This window comes from Penicillium atrosanguineum (assembly GCF_028827265.1).
Source record: "Penicillium atrosanguineum strain IBT 20685 chromosome Unknown utg000006l_segment0_segment0, whole genome shotgun sequence".
In the NCBI taxonomy this organism is placed as follows: domain Eukaryota; kingdom Fungi; phylum Ascomycota; class Eurotiomycetes; order Eurotiales; family Aspergillaceae; genus Penicillium; species Penicillium atrosanguineum.
The window spans coordinates 351,399-375,126 of NW_026623138.1; the positions used below are offsets into that span (position 1 = coordinate 351,399).

The 23,728-nt window shown below is 49.1% G+C and overlaps 10 protein-coding genes across 10 annotated transcripts; 7 read left to right on the plus strand and 3 right to left on the minus strand.

Moving 5' to 3' along the window:
* Positions 1-1,189: 1,189 nt before the first annotated feature.
* N7443_007239 (uncharacterized protein) lies at positions 1,190-1,821 on the minus strand (the record flags this gene model as incomplete). Its single annotated transcript, XM_056887295.1, has 2 exons — positions 1,190-1,707; positions 1,758-1,821. 2 exons carry the CDS (start codon positions 1,819-1,821, stop codon positions 1,190-1,192), a joined length of 582 nt encoding a protein of 193 aa, XP_056738986.1.
* Positions 1,822-1,877: 56 nt separating this feature from the next.
* Positions 1,878-2,096, plus strand: N7443_007240 (uncharacterized protein; the record flags this gene model as incomplete). Its single annotated transcript, XM_056887296.1, has 1 exon — positions 1,878-2,096. One exon carries the CDS (start codon positions 1,878-1,880, stop codon positions 2,094-2,096), a length of 219 nt encoding a protein of 72 aa, XP_056738987.1.
* A 2,950-nt stretch (positions 2,097-5,046) lies between these two features.
* N7443_007241 (uncharacterized protein) lies at positions 5,047-6,087 on the plus strand (the record flags this gene model as incomplete). Its single annotated transcript, XM_056887297.1, has 1 exon — positions 5,047-6,087. The coding sequence occupies one exon, from the start codon at positions 5,047-5,049 to the stop codon at positions 6,085-6,087; it is 1,041 nt and encodes a 346-aa protein (XP_056738988.1).
* Positions 6,088-6,714: 627 nt separating this feature from the next.
* Positions 6,715-8,317, minus strand: N7443_007242 (L-lactate dehydrogenase (cytochrome); the record flags this gene model as incomplete). Its single annotated transcript, XM_056887298.1, has 3 exons — positions 6,715-7,791; positions 7,839-8,152; positions 8,209-8,317. The coding sequence occupies 3 exons, from the start codon at positions 8,315-8,317 to the stop codon at positions 6,715-6,717; spliced, it is 1,500 nt and encodes a 499-aa protein (XP_056738989.1).
* A 3,418-nt stretch (positions 8,318-11,735) lies between these two features.
* Positions 11,736-13,431, plus strand: N7443_007243 (putative MFS monosaccharide transporter; the record flags this gene model as incomplete). The annotated part of the gene is made up of 2 exons (XM_056887299.1): positions 11,736-12,478; positions 12,531-13,431. 2 exons carry the CDS (start codon positions 11,736-11,738, stop codon positions 13,429-13,431), a joined length of 1,644 nt encoding a protein of 547 aa, XP_056738990.1.
* Positions 13,432-14,027: 596 nt separating this feature from the next.
* N7443_007244 (Rab family GTPase) lies at positions 14,028-15,003 on the plus strand (the record flags this gene model as incomplete). The annotated part of the gene is made up of 2 exons (XM_056887300.1): positions 14,028-14,073; positions 14,156-15,003. 2 exons carry the CDS (start codon positions 14,028-14,030, stop codon positions 15,001-15,003), a joined length of 894 nt encoding a protein of 297 aa, XP_056738991.1.
* Positions 15,004-15,920: 917 nt separating this feature from the next.
* N7443_007245 (zinc-dependent alcohol dehydrogenase family protein) lies at positions 15,921-17,120 on the plus strand (the record flags this gene model as incomplete). Its single annotated transcript, XM_056887301.1, has 3 exons — positions 15,921-16,325; positions 16,376-16,884; positions 16,946-17,120. 3 exons carry the CDS (start codon positions 15,921-15,923, stop codon positions 17,118-17,120), a joined length of 1,089 nt encoding a protein of 362 aa, XP_056738992.1.
* Positions 17,121-17,824: 704 nt separating this feature from the next.
* On the plus strand, positions 17,825-19,843 carry N7443_007246 (fungal specific transcription factor domain-containing protein; the record flags this gene model as incomplete). The annotated part of the gene is made up of 5 exons (XM_056887302.1): positions 17,825-17,950; positions 17,999-19,244; positions 19,293-19,549; positions 19,614-19,700; positions 19,757-19,843. 5 exons carry the CDS (start codon positions 17,825-17,827, stop codon positions 19,841-19,843), a joined length of 1,803 nt encoding a protein of 600 aa, XP_056738993.1.
* Positions 19,844-20,334: 491 nt separating this feature from the next.
* N7443_007247 (O-methyltransferase) lies at positions 20,335-21,030 on the plus strand (the record flags this gene model as incomplete). The annotated part of the gene is made up of 1 exon (XM_056887303.1): positions 20,335-21,030. The coding sequence occupies one exon, from the start codon at positions 20,335-20,337 to the stop codon at positions 21,028-21,030; it is 696 nt and encodes a 231-aa protein (XP_056738994.1).
* A 780-nt stretch (positions 21,031-21,810) lies between these two features.
* On the minus strand, positions 21,811-23,319 carry N7443_007248 (alpha-L-arabinofuranosidase B; the record flags this gene model as incomplete). Its single annotated transcript, XM_056887304.1, has 1 exon — positions 21,811-23,319. The coding sequence occupies one exon, from the start codon at positions 23,317-23,319 to the stop codon at positions 21,811-21,813; it is 1,509 nt and encodes a 502-aa protein (XP_056738995.1).
* Between the last annotated feature and the right edge of the window lie 409 nt (positions 23,320-23,728).

Below are 23,728 nucleotides of genomic sequence, written 5' to 3' on the forward strand. Positions count from 1 at the left end.
CATCATAATGAGGATTGACCTCCGTAGGGGAAGCCAAAAAATGACACAAACATATCTGGTAAAATGACTGACATTGCATTTCTATTAGGAGAGGGTTGAGTACAGCCATTCTCGAGATCGGCTTAACCAATACCACAGAGTCACTCTTTTCTGGCCCCACCAACAAGGCCTCAGCGTAAATCAATCATTGAGCAGGCCGCATGAATTTGAGGGCCAGCGTAATATACACCTTGTTTAGTACAAGGTCTTCCTACGTAATATTACAGATGAGTACAATAATGCAGTCGAATTTTATATCTAAGAGGAATTTTATATTATGTCGTGAATAGTAGATAATACTGGTCCCGCTAATGCTTCCTCGGGTGTGTGCATTAGTATAGGCTAGATGTAGAATCAAGAAGACCAAGATTTGGGTGTCGACTATCCAAATCTTGGTTAACGTTAGATCTAGATGATGACAGCGCACTTATCGATGAGAGGACGTCGAGAATCTCCGATTGACGTATATCAGACTTCGGGATGGGATTGAGTCGTCCTCCACCGTTGGCCAGTATAGTCTCCACGCGCTATGGTTCATATATGATCGGTATGCAGTGATGGATGGCTCCTGAATAAGCAGCACATCCAGGTCTTAGGTCTGGTAATTGTTGATAAGGGCTTCCATGCCCGCCCTCGATTTTCATGATATTCAATTGTAGGACTCGGAGGTCATTTTCCAACATCGTGAGGGAGGTAGATAGACGGGCGTCGGTTATAGGAGGCCCCTGGTTACATGCTCACCCCTATAGTCTACACAGTGTGCTCTAATGCCCGGTGGGAATCATGCTCGTTCATGCTAGCCGCCGCAGTGGCGGCACCGGGGCAATTCTTTGCACGACCATGCTAGATGACCGAGCCCCTGGCAGCGAAAGCACTGCTTCTTTTTCATTTCGTATTTCTCTACCCTTCCAATGTATCGTTAGTCGATTAGAGGGCCGTAACGGTATCAAGCATCTACATATCCATCGACGCGAATGTGTCACGGGCCAGTGCGCGCCATTGGTCACGAGAACGCGTACGGGGAACTTCCCTTCTTTAAGATTTTTGAACATATTTTGCAGGCTAGCTAGATTGAAGTTAAGACCTGCTTCAGCCCTTCACATATCATATTGCATGTCCATTATTTTCAAGCTAATTTATTTGAACCATTTCAAGGTGAACTATCTGGCTTTGCCCCCGAGTTTGCAGCTTTTCGTGCGGCAATCTGTCTTTTCAGCTCCGCCTCTCTGCCTGCCAAAACCTGCATTTGTTGCAAGCGTTCTCTCTCTTCCGCGATACGCGCCATTTCCGCCTCAAGTTGCGCCAACTGCGCATCACTGTTTTCCACACCTGACGACGGCCGCTCAGTATCCTCCCAAGTCTTCACTTGCGGGTTCTGCGACGGTGCACGAGAGTCGGTCAAGGCACTCGTTGAAACATCTAACCCTCTACTTGGGATCATTTCAGAGGCAGGCGTAGAAGCGGACGATGTGACTGCCTCGCGAAATACATCGTTACTTACGGATGAGTAAGTCTTAGCAGAGTGATGGCCTAGCGAGGTCCTGTGCTTCTGCGTAGCGAGAGCTGCCGCGGGAGGATATTCGACGGCAGAATTGCCACTCAACTCGTAAACACTGGGATTCTGCGTACCGGCAGCCACGGGTGGTGATTTGAATATTAAATTGCTGTCTGGTTCGTGAAGAGCGGTGCTATCTGCTTCGGCAGGGAGGTTTTTTGACTCTGGCGAGTGATTCTCTGGCCACGGTTGTTGACTGATTTCAGGAATGTTGTTGCCTGCGCCATTTCTCCTGTTCGCTCTTCGCTTGCGGAAATAACATAATAGAGATAAAGCTAATATTATGACAACTAGTGGAATTGTCACTCCGATGCCAGCTTTTGCTCCAGTCGAGAGATCCGAGGAGGATGAAGACAATGCGGTATTTGTAGACGCGCTTCCCGTGGTAGTTGGCCTTGGTGATGATGATATTGTTTCACTGCTAGTTGAAGCTGTCGCTGTCGCCGAAACCGGTGTATCCGATGTTGCCGTCGTAGGCTGCAGCGAAGAGCTTGGAGCATAATAACTAGCGGTGGAATAGTAACCTCCGTCACTATAACTGGCAGTGGAATAGTAATCTCCATCGCTATAACTGACTTGATCATCTTGTCGTCGATGCAACCCCGCGAACTGAGCCATATATTCTGGCAGTTGAATATGCTCGCCGACCAGCTCGCAAAAGTCAAGAATGCGCGATGGAGTCCCTTCAAAGAAATAAAAATTAGATATGGTGAAACGCGAAGCGAGAGAAGACAGGAAGTTACAAACAGCGTTGATCCGGGTTCACTGGGCATGAGTTCATGCAAGCTTCGACGCCTTCATCCGCTGCGATATCTGGGATCGATCTGCATATGCAACTAAAGTCGGAGTAATGGCAACCGCAATTCAAAGCTTCTGGATACAAGCATTGGAACTGTTGTTTTCAAAATTTTCATAATGCAAAGTCAGTAATCATTCTCAGTTGTCGGCCTTGGCTAGCCGCGATTCAACAGAAGCGACGTACAGAGCAGCGTGGGATTTCCGAGAACCATCTCACTTTTAGTCGGTCGTTTCTATCGTCCACTTTTCTGCTCTCCAGCTCTTGACTTTCCATGTCCGTTTCCTCAGAGGGGAAAACTCCTAAAGCTTGAAAGCCCCTTTTTATCGCAGCTTGAATCAACATCTCGGCGGTTTCCCGACCTGGAACTTCGCCTGCTGAGAACCAGATCTCGAGGAGGATTCGAGGTATGAAAACCTGTGTCCTGCTGAAAGGTGTGAGAACAGCAGGGAGCTGCACTTACTGGTTTGCATTAATGGGCTCGCGAGTTTGTTTATTTGCTAAAATCGCCCCCAACGAGGATGAATCCACCAGTGACTTCCTTTAGCCTATTAGGTACCGCCTCAATGCAACCTAAACCTCTGTCGACCACGACCGTCGATTTTTTCTCGCCGGGGACTCCAGTACGCACCCCTGTCCCTCGTGATGGGAAATTACAGCCCCAGGGGACGTTTCTCCTCTCTTGTCGCCGATTTCCCCATAATTATTCGCATAGGAAGAGTCAAGCAGATCTCAAACCGTAAGTGTCTCCTTAGTATATCCAGAACCTTATACGTTCTCTCCAAAATAAAACAACCCTATCTTCCTCTGAATTACGAGGAGCGCGAATCAATTTAGCCCCTACTACTGTATTTTCTGCTGCATTAGTTAGTGACCAATGCGCAGGATTAGCGCTCGAAAAGGTAACGACCCCCGAGCGTATGATTAGGTTGTGTGGGAAATTCCTCCAATTGGTGAACGAGACAGGGGTAATTTTTGATGCGACGAGGTAAAAAGTACCACCGGCGATGGCCTTGGCATCACGAGTATCTAAGGCCACGGCCTCTTTCCCTGTTTGAAGAACTTCATGTTACAGCGCTTTAACTATGTCAGAAAGGACTGGAGCAAAAATTAGTGTCTTTACTTATGAACAAAGCCAAACAGTCCTGCCTAGACGAAAAGGGACACGGCGAAAAAGAAGATATTTTTCTACGGTTTCGATGAGGCCTTTAAGCGAGCATAGACTCTTCATGCTGTAGTAAGCCTTGGAATACTTACAGCGGATGGTAATAATACGTTTATTGCGTAGATTTATTGATATTTCACAGGAATTTTATGCCAATAGTGCCTTGTAGCTTGTTAAGTTACGGTATCACACAAGATGCATCTTACGGTGTCCCTCAATTAGATGCGGCCCGCTCAATGATTGCTCTGCGCTGAGGCCTTAGCGGTGGGGCCAGGAAAGAGCTTCTATGAGTTTAGTGGATAAGCCGATTTCGAGAATGACATTATCAAACTTCTGAGATGATTCTGAAAATCTTCTTAAGAATATTTGAGGGTAGCTCGTATAGTCCTGATTAAATAGACTTTAGCCTGCCCGGGCTCAGCGATACTGCCTTGTCATTTAATAACCGACCATATTCTCAAATTCTCATAAAGAAATGACCATGTAACAGGGCAGAAAGAAAGAAAACAATGAGAAGAAGATATTGAGATATCTTATAATATGAGCAGGCGAAGGGGATCGTAAAGTAAATGGACCAGCAGTGAATGCTACACCTCTCAAGCCTGTCACAGCAAGCACAACAAACTATCAACATCCAAGTATAATTCTTCAATCAGCAATCTTCGAACACTGCCATCCCATTTGTCCGTCTTTTCCTTCCTCTGCTATCTGCTATCCATGACAACTCTTCACTTCCTGACCAGGAATTGACCTTTTACTCCCAAATTCATGGTGTCCACATACTTTCTTATTCAATATGCTAGGTGACGTATACCTAGTGTACTTCCCCCTTCCCCGCAATCTTAGTCCCACCCTAACTTCCTTAGCTAAGGCCTAGAGCAACACCACGTTTTACCGCATCCAGAGTGTAGCTATCCATGAATAGGTAGTTCAATTTCACCGTAGTAGGTAATAGTTATAACTTCTCATCAATTCATGCGCTATTCAAATCAAAAGATTGTCCTAGGTAATACAGAAGTCGTAAGAAAAAACATACAAGGTTAGCATTTCATATGATCATCTACGGTGGCCCACTAGCCTAGGTGGCCCACTTACAACAAACTTCACAATAGGAATCTTGGAAGACTCCACCGCTCAGAGTATTGGACTTGGCAAGTTAGTAAAATCCCATAAACATTAGATGGTGGAGCCGATGGTGGACCCGAAACTTGGAGGGGGCAGCGTGGAGCCGGCACGAATGTGCCGACATCAATGAATTTTACCCCCTTGGCTGTATTGCTTAGCTCGCGGACTTGTCGCCGATCTACTAGGTAATTATTTCTATATACCAAATAATGCGGGGTATACGTACTTCAATGGGGAGCTTAAGATATAAAAGGTGGATTATTCATTCTAACATGTTTACTATGAGCGTCGTCCATAACGGTCTTCTGAATATTCATTCCTACTTGACGTCAGTAGCGTCACTAAACTTCGAGTCGGTAATCCACGATGCACTACTCCGGTCTATTCGGTATGCTTCGCCTATTGCTGAGCCTCTCAGTGGTGTTTTCCGCAATTGGAGGCTCATCTATGTCTGCTGCTGCTGCATCCATCGGCAGGAGTAATTCGATCTCGTCGAAGAGCCATTGCCCCCGGCAGTGTATGACAGATATTGTCACTGAGATCCTGGATTCCATGGTGGCGCATAACCCGTATACCCTGCCAATGGCATCGTTCTATGTAGCGACTGAAAATTCACACCCGGCCGCGCTGGGTATGATGACTCTTTGGCGCACCGTCACCAAAGCAGGACCACCTAGCCTGCTAGCCATCGACACCAAGAAGGGATCGGCATATTTCGCCCTAGATATCAGTGAAGGCAACGATATCACAGAATCAGTACTTCGGGGTCGAGTCAAGGTAGTCAACCGGCAGATCACAGAACTGGAGCTGTTTATCAACCGCTACCGTGGTGACCATGGCTTTTCCTTCTCAGCCGCGGAACTTCCGACAAATTATGAGGTGTTGATGTCGCCGCCAGCTAATCGGACGAAGGCAAGCCGGGCAAGTTTGATAGCCTTAAGTGAGGCCCTGTTCGCCACTTCCAGCAATTTATCCGTCAGTGTCGCAGACTCCTGCCAGTTCACTGAAGCGGGCTGGAAAGTCATCGATCCAGGGACGAACGGAAACGGTTCGACCACTCCGCTCGGCTGCTCCTGGCCCGATGATCATCCCACAGACACAAACGCACGAGTGGGTCTGGTCGTCGATGAGGAGTTAGGCTTCGTTGTGACTAGCGGCGTGATTCCTGGTAAAGTCTTCGGCTACGGGAATATCTCTGCCTTCATTCCGAATTCCATGACTTCGGCACAGGAAGCACAGGAAGAGTGGTTGGAGGAGATGAAAGTCTTGGACATCATGCCGCTGCTCACGCCTACTGGAGCTACTGGTGACACTCTTGAAGTACTCCAGTACTACAACGACGAGCTCCAGGCCATGCAGATCAATGTCTACTTGAGCGGACCGAATATGACATCTCCCTGGCTTTAGCATATGGTGTCGATGAGATGTGGGCGTTCAGTCGCCTTGCTCATATTATGTGAGAATGTGGATTCTGATATCCTGAGCCGTGCCTGTGACTCGCTCGAAGATTTCTAGTAGCTTAGATGGTCTTCATTCTCATAGCTTCAATATCATCTTTGCTGGCATCTATCACTACCGTCTGTCAGTAAACCTCCCTCGCTATGTTAAATCATAAATAATGGATGAAACCGAATTGAGATCTATCAATTGACCGTTTTGGAGTATTTAAATGAATTTTGCATAGATGGTTACAAACAGGCTCTTCCTACACGTGGGATTCGGGAGCATGACGAGGTTGAATTTCCACTACGCTTGCCTTTGCAGATGAAGTACATAGTAGGTGCGGACATTAAATGTTCAATTTTTGTCTTCGAGGTAAGGTTCCAACGTTGTGAGACTCCGAGTTTCGAGGTTAATATATGTTTTATGAAGCCTACAAGGCATTCATATATTCATCCTGGCGCATTTTCTGGTGAAATATGTAGACGAAGGGTATATATATATGTGTCGAAATAAGTACCTATCTAATAGACCCCATACCCCATCCAACATTTGAATGTTCAAACTAACTAGATCACGGACAATGTTCCAAATTTACAACTTCGGCTTTTCATTAAACCTCGGCGCCTCAAGCGGATCATAAGCCCCAAGACCCAGCGTATCAATAGGAATGAACCCAGCATGCCCACCCTGCAAACCCCTTGTATCCAACAAACTGGGGTTCAAATCCTCAACCCGCGGGGCCCCAATCAATCGCATATTCATCTCCATCTCATCCTTAAGCAACTGCATAGCCCGGTTGACACCATCAAGGCCATAAGAACTCATAGCGAAAAGGAACGGCCGTCCAATACCAACGCCCTTGGCACCAAGACAGAGGGCTTTAATGATATCAGTGGCGCGACGAACACCGCCATCCACGTAGACCTCGATGCGCTTTTCCCAGCCTCGTTCGCGGAGAGCGGGCATGACCTCGGCGAGGACTTCGATTCCAGAACGGGCTGTTTCGAGTTGTCTACCGCCGTGATTGGAAAGGACGACGCCGTCGACGCCGGCTTCAACAGCACGGAGAACGTCTTCGACGCATTGTACGCCCTTGAGCACGATTGGCATCTTGGTGATGGAGCGGAACCAGGGGATGTCTTTCCAGGAGAGAGCGGGGTCGATGAAAGAGGAGATGGCACGGGCGGCGCCCTGCGAGCGGTCGACGCTATCATCGCCGGATTGAACGTTTGAGCCTACATCGGAGAACTTCGAGCGCATGTCTTTTTCGCGACGGCCGAGTTGCGGTGCGTCGACGGTTATGAAGAGGCCCTTGCAGCCGCGTTTTTCGGCGTGGGCGATAATTTTTTCAGTAATTGCGCGGTCCTTGTTCACATAGAGTTGGAGCCATTGGACTTGGTCGCCTTGGGCGGCGTCCATGATTTCGTCGAAGGAACACGAGGCTAGGGTTGGGATCATTTGGATTACGTCGTGTTGCTTGGCGGCTTTGGTGAGAACGACTTCACCCTCTGCGTGGCCTAGTTTACCGAGTGCGGTTGCGGTCACATAGAAGGGGATTGAGCATTTGGTGCCGAGCATTGTAGTGGAGAGGTCGACGTGCTCGACGTCGACGAGGACGCGGGGGCGGAACCAGATTTTGTGGAAAGCGGCGTGGTTTTCGCGCATGGTCTGCAGGTGTTAGTTTTACACCGTATAGTATGTTAGTGGGGACTTACGATCTCGTCGTCGGCTCCGCTGGAGTAGTAGGCCCAAGCGGTCTTCTTCATGACCTGGCGTGCGACAGCCTCAAAGTCCATCAGGTTGTAGCAGGCAGCCAAAGGAGGCATGCGTTTGACACGCTCGAGGCGGCCGGATTCCTCGGGGTCGAATGCCTTCTCCTCTTGCTCGACAGTGGCCATGTCGACCTCGCCGAGGTGCTTGGACTGGTCGAGGAACTTGTCCAGGGTGTCAGGCGGATGGATAGGGTCGAATTCCTCGGTCGCATCTTTACCAGCATACTTGAGAATGATCTTTGAGCCGCCGGGGTGTTCTAGATAGTGTTAGAGAGTGTGAAAAGCGTTGTTGCGGTAGGATTGGAGTAGGTACCAGGGAGGAACTCGGTCACGTCGTAGGCCTTGCCGTGGACGATCACCCAGCATGAGTCCTTGGAGTTGTGCTCGGCGACAGCATCGCCAGTGAGCTTGCCGGATGTCATTGTGATAAGATGTAGGCTGTGTTATTGCATGAGGATTGAACAGGAGAAAAAGACGAAGCTAAAGACCTGAAGTCAAGAAAGAAGACCTCGGGCTAATGGGGTCCGGGGGAGAAAGTTGCGGGGAGCTTCTCGGCCGATTCGGGTGGATGGCCACTCATTGCCCCCCGATTATCAAACTATCGTCCACCTCTTCATCTCTTCATCTCTTCATCTCCGCATTTCTTCATAACATGAATCGTAAATTGTAGTGATTGTTGATGCTATTCACAATGACTGGGGTCTCGCATTCTGTGTCAGTCGGATTGTGACCTCATAATAATCCACTTCGCACAGTGCAGCACAGTCAAGGGCCTCGGCTCATCACTGTCCACTCGCAAACCTCCAATTACAAGCACGGGGTCTACTCCCCCGAAGACAGAATGTTGGGAGTCGAATGCGGTAACTAATCTCTGCAGATACTAATAGTGTAGCCCCATCCTTTTGTTATGCGATCAACATAACTCCCACATATCAAGAATGCCGGGTTGCCCAACGAGGCAGGGAGCGCGAGTTCAGGAAGGCCTGCCGAGTGGTGCCTCACCGCCTTACAACCTTACAGTCAAGGTGTCTATAAGGTGTCAACGACACGTGATCCGCCACTCGTCTCAGGCCGCAAACGTTCAAATCCCAAAACTCAGTCCCAGCGCTCTGGATCAAATCAAGTTAAAAAGTCGCACTCCGTATACATGAATAGGCCCTGTGCACCATGGAACTCTCCAACCTTCACCCCGGGGAGATCTCGAACCGTAGTTTGGGTCAAGCAACGGGCGTCTCTGTCGATCACGCACTTAAGCTTCTCGCATTGACTGGGGATCGTCATTGTACCAGTTTCTGTAAACTGAAACCGACCTCGCAAATCAAATGTTTTCTAAGCATCGGTGTAGCGTTTCCCGCGGCAGCTGATCTGGTGCAACACCGTCATAAGCTCTTGAATCCTCCGAATGTCCCCGCCTAAACGTTTCTGCGGCCACGCAAAGAGGGGAGGCGAGGTCCCCCAATCGCTCTGGAAGGAATGCGCCCACGACGGCTGTGGCGTATTCCCGAAAACCTCCGCGACTCTACACCTGGTTTCGAGTTGGAGATTTCTTGCCACATTGTCTGGCGCATTTGACTTTGGTTATTAGAATTTTAATGTGAATCTGGGGTTTCCAGTGTCATCTCTGGTTTAGCAACAGGGCTACCGTGTAGCTATGTCGCCTGTTAGATGGTGTTGCCACCAGGCGACGTGGTTGAGGCTTGGTACTTAATTACCGACTGATTTTTGTGCACGGTACCCTATCAACACACTGCACAAGGCGCGAATACAGTTGTCCTCTTCCATACTCTCTACAACGTCGGATCATGACGTTGGTGGGATCACCGGGCGGGGCGACATGCACCTCAGTGTCATACCAGAATGACACCTCTTGGCTTGGCCGTGTCGGGATCCCTTTAGATTGCCAGATCAGCCGTTTTCCCGTTATCAAGAGAGGGAGATACTGTAACTGAGTCGTAGAGATCAGCACGCAGGCATCAAGTATCATGCATGTGCACCACGCATTGAAACCCGACTGTTTTACCGTGCTGGGTCCCTTAGGTTGTTAGTAGCAGTACTTACTACCAGAGTCGACACGGACGAGCTCCGACGATTTGTCTCCGATCTATCTCGCTTGTCATTTCCGTGGTTAAAGATATTCCCATCCACTTGTACCCCTGTCCATAACGCCTTTCTACATCAGCGTAACCGAACCGAGCTTTCTTTTAATTCAGGGCCAAATATCTGCCACTGAGAGAATCGCGTGTCATTGCGGAGTCTGACGGGGCATTTCCGACGAAGAATTTTCACTACGTGGACGGAGGTAGGTGGGTCACTTGGAAGGTACCTGTTATTCGTCGGTGGAGAGAATGGAAAAAGAAAAATCAGATAATCTGTCGGATGCAAAGAGAGTTTGGGGGGAAAACTATGTGTCAAAAAGAATTAATATTACAATCCGAAAAGTGAATGTGAATCAAAACAAAGTAAAAATAGCGGCTTGGCTTCCATGCATTCGGATTCGGGTGTAAATTTCTATCACAGGGTGAAGTGAACGTACGGGGGGTTGACCCCTTCTCTCCGCCTCCAAGTCCCCAAGTCCCCGGGACGAAAAGCAAATTCGCGGAGTAGCCTTGTTCAGCACGGGGTCGCCTGTTCGTGGGACCCCAAGTGCCGGGTAGGAGTAAGGAGGCCACCTAAGCCTTCGATAGCTCTGTGCTTCTACACATTCGCACATTCTATAGGGAGTAGGCAGAATGACGATCGAATTGTGGTTGAGGAGGTCCACTGTGGGTCTGTACTGATCCATTGATCCACTATGTCTTTGCTAGTTCGCGCACGGCGCATTCTTGCATCATCGCCCACTTTTCACGGGCTGCCTGTCCTCATCGGGATGCGGTGACGGCTTCCCGAGTGCAGACCGACTCGGCCTTTCTCTACTCCGCCCGTTGCATCTCCGTCTTGGCATGGTCATCAAGGTCCCATGAACGAAGGTATACAGTGTTACTATGTGGAAGTGGCATGATACAATCGATCCAGGGTACCTATGTGGCGTTCCTGAATATTTGGTACAAATTCCCTTGTTTTGTGGCGGCTCGCCTTCCTATTCTGGCTGCGGCAAGGACTGATTTTGGTGCTGGCTGTCTATAGCCGCGGCTCCTTGCCGCCCGAGTACTAACCGGCGGAATTCATTTAATTTTTTTTGGGCCATTATATTTTCCGGCCGATGTCCTTGGGTTGTCTGATGCACATGGAGCCAAACGTAAAGTAAAGCACAATATGTTTGGTCAGAGCGAGAGAGTGGGCATACGCAACCCCTTTATGGAGTAGGTCAACCGGAGCGCAGATTCGCCAATCATATCGATCACACATGCTCCGACCCTCGAAAATTTTCCAATTTACAGTATTATGGAAGGGCTTGATGTCATCAGGGACGCAAACTACGGCAACCGACAGGTGGAGAGGGTGAAAAATGCTTAATGGAAGATTATTGATGCATGCGGGTGGCTTGGTCCCACCGGCCGCGGACCACGGTGGACCTTAACCTGGAATCGGCTTTCCTCTTCGGCTGAACGCTTGTGCCCAATAGATAGTTGTTTCTCCGACTGCGAGACACGGGGATGCGATGTTGGAGAGCCCCACGATGCATCCATTTCCTTGCCACTTTCGGAGCCCTAAAGCATTCAAATATCCCCTCCCCTCCTCCCCCCCCAGGTTCCTCCCTTCCTTTCTTTCTCCGCGTGCCCTTTTTCCCCTCCACTTTACTTTATTTATTCCTATCTCCATCCCACGTGCCTGGAGTAGACTCATTCTCACATTGGGATTACATCACGGGTTTATAGGACAAGTGAGATATACAAGCACACCATGGCGCCTACTTACGCCGGTATGAGCGGCAGGAAGCTGTCTTTGACAGTGTCCACCATCGCCACGATGGGCTTCCTGCTGTTCGGTTATGATCAGGGTGTCATGTCAGGTATTATCTCTGCAAAGGCCTTCAACGACATCTTCACCGCCACTAAGGACAACGACACAATGCAAGCTCTGGTCACCGCAGTTTACGAATTGGGTTGTTTGTTTGGTGCTATTTGGGCTTTGTTCATGGGTGATACTATGGGTCGTCGCTGGATGATTATTGCTGGTGCCACAGTCATGATTATCGGTGTCATTATCCAGGTCACTGCGTTCATTGGCCATATTCCTCTCGCCCAGTTTATTGTCGGTCGTATTGTTACTGGTGTTGGTAACGGCATGAACACCTCGACTATTCCTACTTACCAGGCGGAGTGCTCCCGCACTAGCAACCGTGGTCTGCTCATCTGTATTGAGGGCGGTATTATTGCCATTGGTACTGCGATCGCTTACTGGATTGATTTCGGTGCCTCGTATGGTCCTGATCCCCTCGTCTGGCGTTTCCCTATCGCTTTCCAGGTCGTCTTCGGTCTGATCATCATTGTCGGCATGTACTTCTTGCCTGACTCTCCTCGCTACTTGATCTCCAAGGGCAAGGTCCACGAGGGCGAATACGTTCTTGCTGCCCTCGGTGGCTATGAGATCGAGTCCCACGAGACCCAGATGCAGAAACAGCTCGTTATCGAATCCATTGAAGCGTACGTTTTCCCATATATCTTGTGTGTCTGTTCTTTGCTGACTGTTTCCCAGTGCTGGTGTCGCTGAGGGTGCTGGCTACTCGGATTTGCTCACTGGTGGCAAGACTCAGCACTTCCGCCGTATGCTTATCGGTTCCTCCTCCCAGATTGCCCAGCAGCTGTCGGGTTGCAATGCTGTCATTTACTATCTCCCCGTCTTGCTGGAGCAGTCTCTTGGCCAGGATCGCACAATGTCCATGATTATCGGCGGTGTCAACATGATCGTCTACGCGATCTTCGCCACCTTCTCCTGGTTCTTCATTGAGAAGATCGGTCGTCGCAAGCTCTTCCTTGGTGGCATGACCGGTCAAATGGTTTCCATGATTATCGTTTTCGCCTGCTTGATTCCCGGCGACACCGGTCCTTCCAAGGGAGCCGTGTTCGGTCTGTTCCTGTACATCGCCTTCTTCGGTGCTTCCATCCTGCCGTTGCCGTGGTTGTACCCTGCGGAGATCTCTCCCATCCGTACTCGTGCCAAGGCGAACGCTGTCTCGACCTGCTCTAACTGGTTGTTCAACTTCACTGTTGTCATGATTACCCCCGTTATGATCGCCCACATCCACTGGGGAACTTACCTCTTCTTCGCTGTGATGAACGGCATCTTCATTCCCCCGATGTACTTCTTCTACCCCGAGACCGCCGGCCGCTCGCTCGAGGAGATCGATCTCATCTTCGCCAAGGGCTTCGTCGACAACATGAGCTATGTCCAGGCTTCCCACGAGCTGCCCAGGCTCACCGACGAGGAGATCGAGCAGTACGCAATCCAGTATGGCTTCCAGGCTGGTGGTGCCGGTGACGTCGAGAAGGCTACCCACTCCCCTTCCTCTTCGGACCAGGAGCGCGAGGAGAACTACAAGACTGAGCACAACACTCAGCAGACCTTCTCCAGCGGCAACGACCACCCCCAGGAGTAATCTGATGGGCTGTTGGTCTAATTTCCTTCTTTCCTTGTGTTAGTTAGTCTTCTGGCCGACGTGAGCGCTGCGCGCCTGACCCAGTGTCGCGGTCGGTTTGATCAGGGCAGATTGTCCCTACTGATGCCTTTCCTGTTATTAATACTTACTCGCATCCTCATTATACCCATTGTTGCCAAAAGTGCAATGCTTGATGATTTCATGTTTATGACTGGGTTCGGTCGACATGTTGAATTGGACTCATGTATGCGCTTTGTACCGATAGAGATACAAATCCGATTTTTAACTTTATTTTCTCCCACAAGAAACGCAATATTTATTTCTGGTCATTGAATCAAAAAAAGTAGTCAAAGTCTACATGTAGTTATATCCGATCAATATGTCTTTCACTTCTCCCTTGCTGAGGCTCAAATTCAAAGAGCCACAGCACAGCCGAGCTGAAACCCTGAATCAGTTCTCGCAAGGGACCAGCTGACAACGATCGGCTGATCCCGCCATGTTCCTTGTTTTCTTCCTTTCGATCAACGCTCCCCTTAATAAAACCCTTAATCCTGAACCATGCAAACCACATCCGCCGCCCTCCTCAACCCCGCGCCATGAGCTCCTCCCTCGAGGCCAAGATCGTCGTGCTAGGCGCGCAAGGTGAGCCCGCCCCCATCCCCACCCCCACGATCTGGATCTGGATCTGATCGCGTCGCGAACTACTACTAACGCTCGAATCTAGGAGTCGGCAAAACGTCTCTCGTCCACCGGTACGTCCGCAACGCCTTCACCCCTTCAACAACAACATCCACCGTCGGCGCGTCCTTCGTCACAAAACGCGTCCTCGACACAACCTCCGACACAACAGTCCGCCTCCAGATCTGGGATACAGCAGGCCAGGAACGGTTCCGCTCGATTTCCCGCCTCTATTATCGGGGCGCGCACGCGTGCCTCCTCTGCTATGACATCACCGACGAAAACAGTTTCGCCGAGATGGCCGGCTGGCTGCGCGAGTTACGTCAGAACGTGAATGACGGCGACGAGCCGCTGGTGATTCACGTCGTTGGCACGAAATCGGATATCGTGGCCGAGGATCCTGGGGCGCGGAGGGTTCCGTTTGAACGGACGATTGCGTATGTTGCTGAGCAGCTTTATCCTAGTCGGGCGAGTACGCCGCCTCCGACTGCTATGGGTTTGGGGATGGGATTTGGGAGTTTGGGGAGTGGGAGTGCGCTGCAGAGTCCTGACAGTAAACGCAGTTCGGCATTCTGGGGGCAGGAGATTGGGTGGGATTGTTGTCATGAGATCAGCGCGAAGGATGGCGAGGGAATCGAGGAGGTTTTCAGGGTTATTACGAGGAAGTTGGTGGAACAGAGGAATCGGAGAGATGCAGAAAGCTTGTTGTCTGTTGTCGGGACACCTGCTATAGAGGGTGTGAGTCCGTTCACACCGGGTTTGGATGGGGGGAGTTTTCGACTCGGCATGGGAGATAAGCGGAGGAGCTGGATGGGATTAGCAACGCCTATTGTTGGGGAGGCAGAGGAGGTGCAGGTCATGGAGACTGCGCAGAAGAAGGGGAAGTGTTGTTGATGGAGAAGGGTTTTGCATTTAGGTTGGCGTTAGCTGGCTCCGGGTTTTACGTGGTTTGAGGTTTGCATTTTTACATAGCACGAGCATAATCTGCTTTTTGAGCACTGATCTAACATTTTATAGGAATTCCAACATTTGTTGTTCCCAAGTGCATGAGTAGCTCCGTGTAGTAACCGATTACTTTGTATACCTACCTTGTAGGCACGCCCAGTCTATATAGGATGACGCATCGACTGAGAGATCTTGTTGTACCTTGGTCCTAAACGCCTGCCCTGCCCTTGTGTAGATGACCATTCTGACACTGCACATTCATTCAGTGGGGGCAACATATGTACTCGCATAACCCGCCTTTGCTTATTATTAAGATGACACTCGCGTTGTCCTACTCTATACGAGCGTTACCCTAGTCACTTAAGGGCTTTTCATGACCTCCTGAAGGACCGACCTCCCTAGTAAAATATCAAAACTGCCCCACGGGAGATTATGGATATAAAGGAGTGCATATTGCTAATTATACGTGTAGAAAAGTAATATCGACTATAGGCGGTACAATATAGCTGGTAAAATAGCCGTTCGTATCCCCGATATAAGGTCAATTATTATAAGCGAGCCAGTCAGACATAGGAATGAAATGTACAAATGTGTATATTCGGCAGCAACGACATTACCAAGCATTGGTAAAGCGAGGCTAATCAATTATTGATATTACCGTTACGAGCCCCCAGGGTCCTTTATTATTTACAATGCATGAATAATAGGTCTGGCTCTCAATTAGTCGACCATCCCACCATCCCGCCGGGTGGGATGCAAGCTTATTAATTCATTGTTCAGCATGAGAATGTAGCTTTGAGGTAGATCTGATGAATTTAAGACGCTGTAGTCAACACATAATTGACCCATCTCTGAGAGAAATAAGAATGTCGTTTCCTAGAACAATTCGAGCCTTTCGTCGAACCGAAGGGCCAGACCCTGTATCGCTGGTGCTCGTGACAGACTATCTTCCATTGTCTCTCAAGCCTGATGATGTACTTATTCGTAACCATGCCGTCTCCCTGAACTACAGGGACGTCGCCATGTTGCATGGAAAGTATCCAGGCTCTCCTCTGAAGAGAGGTATTGCGGCTTCAGACTGCGCAGCAGAAGTGATTGCAATCGGATCGGAAGTGACCAAATTCGCAGTTGGCGATCGCGTCGCGCCAATCTTTGATCTGAACAACTTGACGGGGACCGAGAAGGTGAAGGCAGTCTTAGGCGGGGATATTGATGGTGTTCTGCGAGAAAATGTCTTGGTTCATTTGCCAAAGTATCTATCTTGGGAAGAGGTTGAACCCCCATTGTCATGCTGGTTGTACAGAGATTGACCATTACCTAGGCAGCGACTATTACGTGTGCTGGTACGACAGCATGGAATGCTCTCGATATGCCAGGCTCAAGCAACTCGGGTAAAGTCGCGTTGCTTCAAGGTAAGCTGCCTATTATACGCAAGTCAAAGAATGACCCATTGACTGATGATAAACAAACAAGAACTGGTGGTGTGAGCATGTTTGCTTTACAAATATGTCTAGCAGCTGGTATCCATCCCATCATTACGTCTTCATCCGACAAGAAATTGGAGATGGCGCGCTCGTTGGGTCCACCGGGCGCTGTTGATACCGTCAACTACAGAACCCATCCCGATTGGGAAAATGAGGTCATGCGACTAACTAGTGGTAACGGTGCAGATATTGTCATTGAAAACGTTGGACCTGCCACCATTGCGCAGAGCCTTGCCTCGCTGGCTAATAAGGGAACTGTTTCATTGATTGGATTTCTTGGGGGCTTTGAAACACAGCACCAGCCAGAAACAGTCGTCACGCTTCTGATGAAAACCGCAAAGATGCAGTGAGTTTATCATTTATCACATATTTTTCAAATGGGCATTGAAGGTTGATTTTGGCTATAGGGGGATCTTTGTCGGTTCCATTATTGATCAGCGAAAGCTGTGTGACTTTCTCGAGGAAAGGCAAGTGGACTTGTCTCCGATTGTGGATCAAATCTTCCCATTCACCACATCGAATGATGCCTTTGACTATTTATATACTGCACAGCATCAGAGCAAGGTTGTCATTAAGTTCTAGATTCAGCTTCAATTCATTAAATGTCAGCGATAATGGAGATAAATCTGTGAGAAAGGAAATAATAGATCAATAATCGAGTAAGGAGAATGAGCTTCCATTTGTCAGGACGGCTTTGGGAACCTGTCAGTCATTGCGCATGAGCTATGGAAGGAAATTAAATAGCGGTTCGGAGAAGTTCGATAGCCGAGGCGATCTCCGCGTCATCTCCGAAACTCCGAGCTCACCTCAATATCTCCGCACCCTTCGCCATTTCCGCACCTTGATTCAATTTTATCAGATCTTTGCTTGAGGCTGAATGCGGTATGGCTTCTTCGGTGAGACAAAGTGTTGCGCGATCACCAAGCATTCCAGCAAAGCGCAAGAGGAAGACATTTTCTTGTTTGGAATGTCGGCGTCGCAAGTTGAGATGCGATCGCAGTCAGCCCTCTTGCAGTCGATGTCGAGCGCAGGAAAGCGCATGTACATACAACTTTCCACCGGGATCAGAGCCACCTCAGTCCGAGGGTGATAATCATTCCGGCCAGGGGCAGGGCCTTCCTACACCAATCTCGTCCCACTCTATTGTTACACCACCACATGGCAGAAATTCCAACATTGGAGCAACGAGAGATCCTGTGCTAGAGGCTATCCAGAGCCAAGGCACTTGGGGGCTTTTGAGTGACCAGGCAGCTACTAATATGATTACTCACGAGAGGCCCGCCATCATGTCCGATACACAGCAGCTGTTGGAGCCTGAACACGCACCGAAGAAAGAAAATGTCATTTTTCGAGGAAAGAACTTCAGGACCCAATACTATGGCGGGAGCAATCCTACTAGTTTGATTGGAGATGTATGTTGCCTCAATACCCGTTTAAAGTGATCATGCTGATGCTTTCAGTTTCCTGAGCTCCGCTCATTCATGCGGGACAGCATCAAACTACACCCATCTCTACCACGTGTCCAACGCGAATTAAAGTCACTGCAAATGAAATGGAAGGTAGAAAAGATATCCTCATTCCCATCTGTGAATGCGAGCCTTCTCCACTTGTTCCCAGAAGAAGAGATCGCAGACCAATTAATCCACATCTATCTTGACACAGTGGAAACAACCTATCGGGTTATCCACGTACCTAGCTTTTGGGAGGAGTACAAAAGCTTTCGGGATGACAAACACTCGTCAAGACCGGCATTCTTAGTTCTCATGTTGTTGATGATGTCCACCGCAAGCTGTCTATCCAATGAAAGTCTCACATACGTGGGGGACAGTGCCGTTGCGCGTGAACGGGCGGCTTTGTGGATCGAGGTTTCTGAGCGGTGGCTTCAAAAACAGAGTCAAAAACAGATCTATTTGAGCATATGGCAGATCCGATGTCTATTAATTCTTTCGAAACAAGTCAATGTCATAAAGAAGAAACGCATCTGGACAGAGGCCGGGACGCTTCTCCGACAGGCAATGGCTGCGGGTTTCCACCGAGACCCGAGATTTCTTGGAGAGAAGGTATCGGGATTTGACCGGGAGATGAGATGTCGGCTATGGAACACTATTGCCGAGTTGGAACTTCAAGCTTCCATTGATCGTGGGATGCCGTCTTCTTCGGCGGGTATATTCTCAGACTGCGCTTCCATTCTGAACATCCATGATACAGACCTCACAGATGAAGAGAAGAACGAATCTCGCGCAAAGAACTGGGACGAATATACTGGCAGTTCGTTCTTGCATGTTTCGAGATCCAGTTTTGCTCTCAGAGTTGCCTTGAACTCTGTTGTCAACGACATCAGCTCCCCTTTACAATGGGAACAGATCGCAAGTTACGAAGAGCTTGTGACGGCCGAACTTGAAAAACTCCCTTCGTGGACAAAATCAACGACGGACATCAAAAAGGGTGTTTTGGCCGGCTCTATTCTTCAGATCCAACTAAGGCAGTTTTTGATTCTTCTCCATACGCCGTTCGCCAAAAAGAGGAGCCCCAATTCTCGATGTTCCGTCTCGCGCATGATCTGCTTCCAAGCAGCAATGAATACACTGGAGCAGGTTCAACAACTGACTAAACATAATTATTACTTTTTTCTGCTCTTTCGACAAGAGTATTTCCGCGCAGCTTTGGTAGTGTGTCATAATGCTTACATCTGTTGCAATGTGATAGGTATGTCCAACCCTCTACATATTAAATATATTCTAACCAGCGGCAAAGGGGACCTATTCGGGGCGAACATCTCGTCATTCATCCGCTACCTCGAAGACTCGTTAATTTTATTTGAAGACAGAACCACTCGAACTGGCACAGATTTCACAAGATATTGGTATATTTCCGCAGCCCGGGCCTTGCTTCGCTCGGCAGTAGATCCATCAGATGCTACGATGCAGGAGCAACAGGCAATTGAGCATGTGGCAAGACAATACTATAGAATCCGCGCATCACAAGAGGACCTGCACTCCGCAAAGAACAAGGTATGTCTATCTTCTGCATCATGACATACATTTCAGGACGATGCAAGGCTAACATTAAAGAAAGCTCAAATTGACAGAACCACTGATCCAAAGCTCAAACGATTTTGTAAACATTCCCGATGTTCCTTTCCATAATGGAACTATGCCAGCAGTGAGTGAAAATCTCTTTCTTTGACATTCGAATACCAAGTGGCTAATATGGAGTAGATTGACCTTCCTTTAGAGGCTTTGGAAGAGGAGTTCTTCTTTGGTGATCCGGCCGCTTGGACGTTTGATAATTTTGATTTCTTATAGGAAAGGCACTATGACCATGCTTAGATCAAAAATCACAGATATTTCGAAGCAAACTTAAAAATCCCTTTGGAGAATGTAGAGAAATCTTGGTCAACGATTCGGAGATCTCGGCGCTAGTTCACTATGCTGAATAGCTGACCCGGAGACTTTTCGTTCCGAGATGGCAGCCTAGATCGCCTATCCAGTAAGATCAATGAACATAGAACGATCAGATAAGATTATTCTACAGATAGGAGAAATTTGCCGCAAAGTATGGCTGGCGACATAATCTGATCCGCGGAAGGTTGCATCTTCCAATCGGAGCTTGTCCAAGGTCCGAACCGTAAAGCCGAGCCGTTTCCTGGGGTCACATGAATAACAGTCAGTACTACAGTATTAAAGGACGACTCACAGCCGGAACATTGGATTATCATCAGAATCAGCATTTAGTCTTATTTCTCACAGAGCTCTGCTTTCTAAGCTAAACTTCAATTATCCATCCAAATTTGAAAATGTCTGTCGACCAAGTCAACCAGAGAAAAGCTGTTGACGCTTATGTCAAGAAGCACCTTCTCCCCGCAGACGAAGGTCTCGAAAATGCCTACACAAACAGCACGAAGAAAGGCCTTCCCATGATCGCAGTCTCCGAGATCCAGGGTAAATTCGCCTCGATGCTCACAACCATTGGATCGGCTCGCAACGTCCTAGAAATCGGCACCCTGGGAGGCTACTCCAGCATTTGGTTCGCGCAAGCCATGAAGGGACGGGGAAAAGTGACTAGCATCGAAGTCATACCGCACCACCGCGATGTTGCAATCGAGAACCTGCGAACAGCCGGTGTTCAAGTGCCCGAAGAGGTCGACGTCCTCCTTGGAGCAGCTTTGAATATTCTACCGAGGCTCGCAGCGGAGATTGAGAAAAGAGAAAGAGAGCCCTTTGATTTCGTGTTTATCGATGCCGACTGGGATAACCAGTGGAACTACTTTGATTTTGGAGTCAAGTTGTCCAAGGGCAAGGGCTCGGTGATTTATATTGACAATGCGGTGCGGAATATGTTGGAGTCCGGTATTGTTGGTGATGCTGAACGTGAGAAGGACGCTATTGATCTTGTGGCTAATGTTGGAGCGGATGATCGTGTGGATGCTGTTGTAATGCAGACTGTGGGGTCGAAGAGCTACGATGGGTTCTTGCTTGCTATTGTGAAATAGAGAATTTTATAATTCGGTGACCTCGGGAATATGAATGCCAGACTTAAGAATTAACCATGTCCATATGATAACAACCCATAGGTCCATTATCGACTCAATAATGCTCTTCTGACATGTCTTGCAATTTTAGCCGATAATTTATTAATCGGGGGAGATACGCCATTTTCTGCGCTAAATTAAATATGAGAAATACGTATCGATAAGCCGTAATAAAATCTTTGAGGAGTACAATGGGGACTTCGCTGTGAAACATGGCCGTGGAAAATGCTTGATTTACCTACATGCTTGTTTTTCTATGCCCTTGCATTCACTACGACGCGTAGAAACTTTGCGCCTGGAATGCATGGATTGGCCAACACTGAAGAAGGTAGAGCCGGCAATTAAAATCTACTTAGTGAGCCTGACACTAAGCGCCCTCATAAAAGCGGCTGTAGCTAAGATATGAAAGCCTCACCTGGCAGATCGAATCAAGCACGTATAGCTACATAGTGAATAATGGAACCCGTAGGGAGACCCGCCTCTGTCTGTCTGTTTGCCAACAGGTCAGCCACTGGAGTTAGTGGGTCTACAGGGGAGGAGAACATATAGGGGTGGTTTGGAAGAGAAAGTGTGTCTGTATTGCTATGCTGCGCGCAGAAAGTCTTATATATCACAAAATGCTGAATCATTTGATAGACCGCCAGTTCATGCAGTCAGCACTTCCTCCACTACAATAGGTACTATGTACAATCAGACCTCGGCAGCGATTTGCATCGCCCTGGCCGTTCACCAGACTCTTGACTAAGAAGCGAAACCGCTGCTGATCACCCAGGTGACGTCGGCGTTGTATGAGGCGGTAGCATCAAATGTATCAACACCGCCCTCGCTCGCAATGTAGAGGACGTTTTCATAGTGGCGGAAGAAGCGGGTGGGATAGCTCCAGGATCGAATACTGCTCCCTCCGGCGTTAAGGCCAGCCATTGGGCAGAAAGTGGCATCTTCGTAGAATTGTTTTGTGCTGTCGTCGGCCGCGAGCAGTAGCGCGAAGTTGTAGTGGCGAATGTAGCTTCCCGGAGTGTCGACGGACTCGAAAGAGTAACACCCGCTGTTCCCAAGTCCGGTGCGAACCGTCCAACTAGCTTGCTCCTTGAGAGTGCTGCTACTGGAAGAGGTGACGACTTGGGTGTTGATAGTAGTGCCAGTGTGTGCGATATAACGTGTCGTATATCCACTTGTGGTGGCTTGCAGAGAGATAGAGGAACCGACAGTGAGCGCCGTGCCACTGACCAGCGAGGTAGTGGCGTATTTAGCGGCTACGATATTAGCCTGCACCGAGTTCTCAGTGGCGGCAGAGGGATAGCCGTAGGTCATCGCGCCTTCGTAGAACGTGCCCTGGGCGCCGTTACTGTTGTCGCCGCCGATACCAAGAACTATGGAGCCTTCTTTGCTCATTGGGTTGTAGCCAGACGCAGTTGGGCGCACGCCACTATAGTACGTTGACAATGCGCCAGACGCTGCGTTGCCCCCGCGGATGGCCCACTCATCTGGCTCGCCCTTGACAGCCGTAGTGACGAACCGGTAGGAAATGGTCGGGTCGCCGGTGTTTTGACCAGAGCTGACGCCAGAGAACAAGCCGTTTTCGAGATCGGCCATGATCCAAGGGCCCGCGCCAGCACCAGTGCCCCAGGTGGTACTGTCACCGTAGTAGATGGCCTCCATGTGGCCGTTGCCCGTATCGGTGTTGCTGGTCTCGGCATTGCCGTAATCGAAGCAACAGGCACCATTGTAGTGAGTTCCATCGAGGACTGCATACATGCCCTCAGGCTCGTCACCCGTAGCGATGCCATTAGCAACGTCAATACGGTAGCCAGTGCCAGGTGAGACGAAGACTCCATACGCCTTCTGGCCGCTGAGTGTGACTGGAGCTCCAATTGCGCTGGCCAGGTTGTCGTAGCCATTTGATTCAGGGCCGTCAAAGCCACCTGGTGGAGCCTGGGTAAGATGATTGCCATTGCCGGACTGATCGTAAATTGTTGTAATTACACAGGTCGTGTTCGCGCAGAAAGTGTCTTGGGCTGCGGCATTGGCCACACCACCAGCGGAGAGCGGCTTGATTGTGGTCGTGGTACTGTCGGAGTTCCGTTTTACTTGATAGAGTGCACCGCTGAAGGCGCTGTACATGGCACGAGTGGTGCTATGCGCGGCGATGCAGGACGTGCCGCCGGACGCGTAGATGTCACAAGGTCCAGCAGCCACAAGGGAGCTCGTGGCAGCGAGGCCTAGAGCATATCGGGTTACTCGTGACACCATATTGACTACTCCTGGTAAATCGTGACTGGCACGCCTTTGAGAGTTTTCAGATATACAGCGATTTTGAACTGCTAGTGAGGCTGCCTGTTAAGTCTCTCAGTGATCAGTTCATCCTTTTATAGTCTTCAACCAACATGTCACGTTGTCTATTGAATTTTGTTCCAGATCAATATTTTTGAGAACTACTGCAGTGGATAGAATTTTCCTCCAATAGAAATTAGATCAAAGCATATGCTAGATAGGACAAGCATGCTTTACCCGACAGAGGCATGGTTGTTTATCTGCGAATACACTCCGCAATAATGCAAGGTAACATTAGTGAGGCACAAAGTTTGGAGGCCATAGTTTCATCTACGTCTAGGGCCAATCATGCATCTAGTGCCACCGGGATTTTTCCTATATTTCTTCA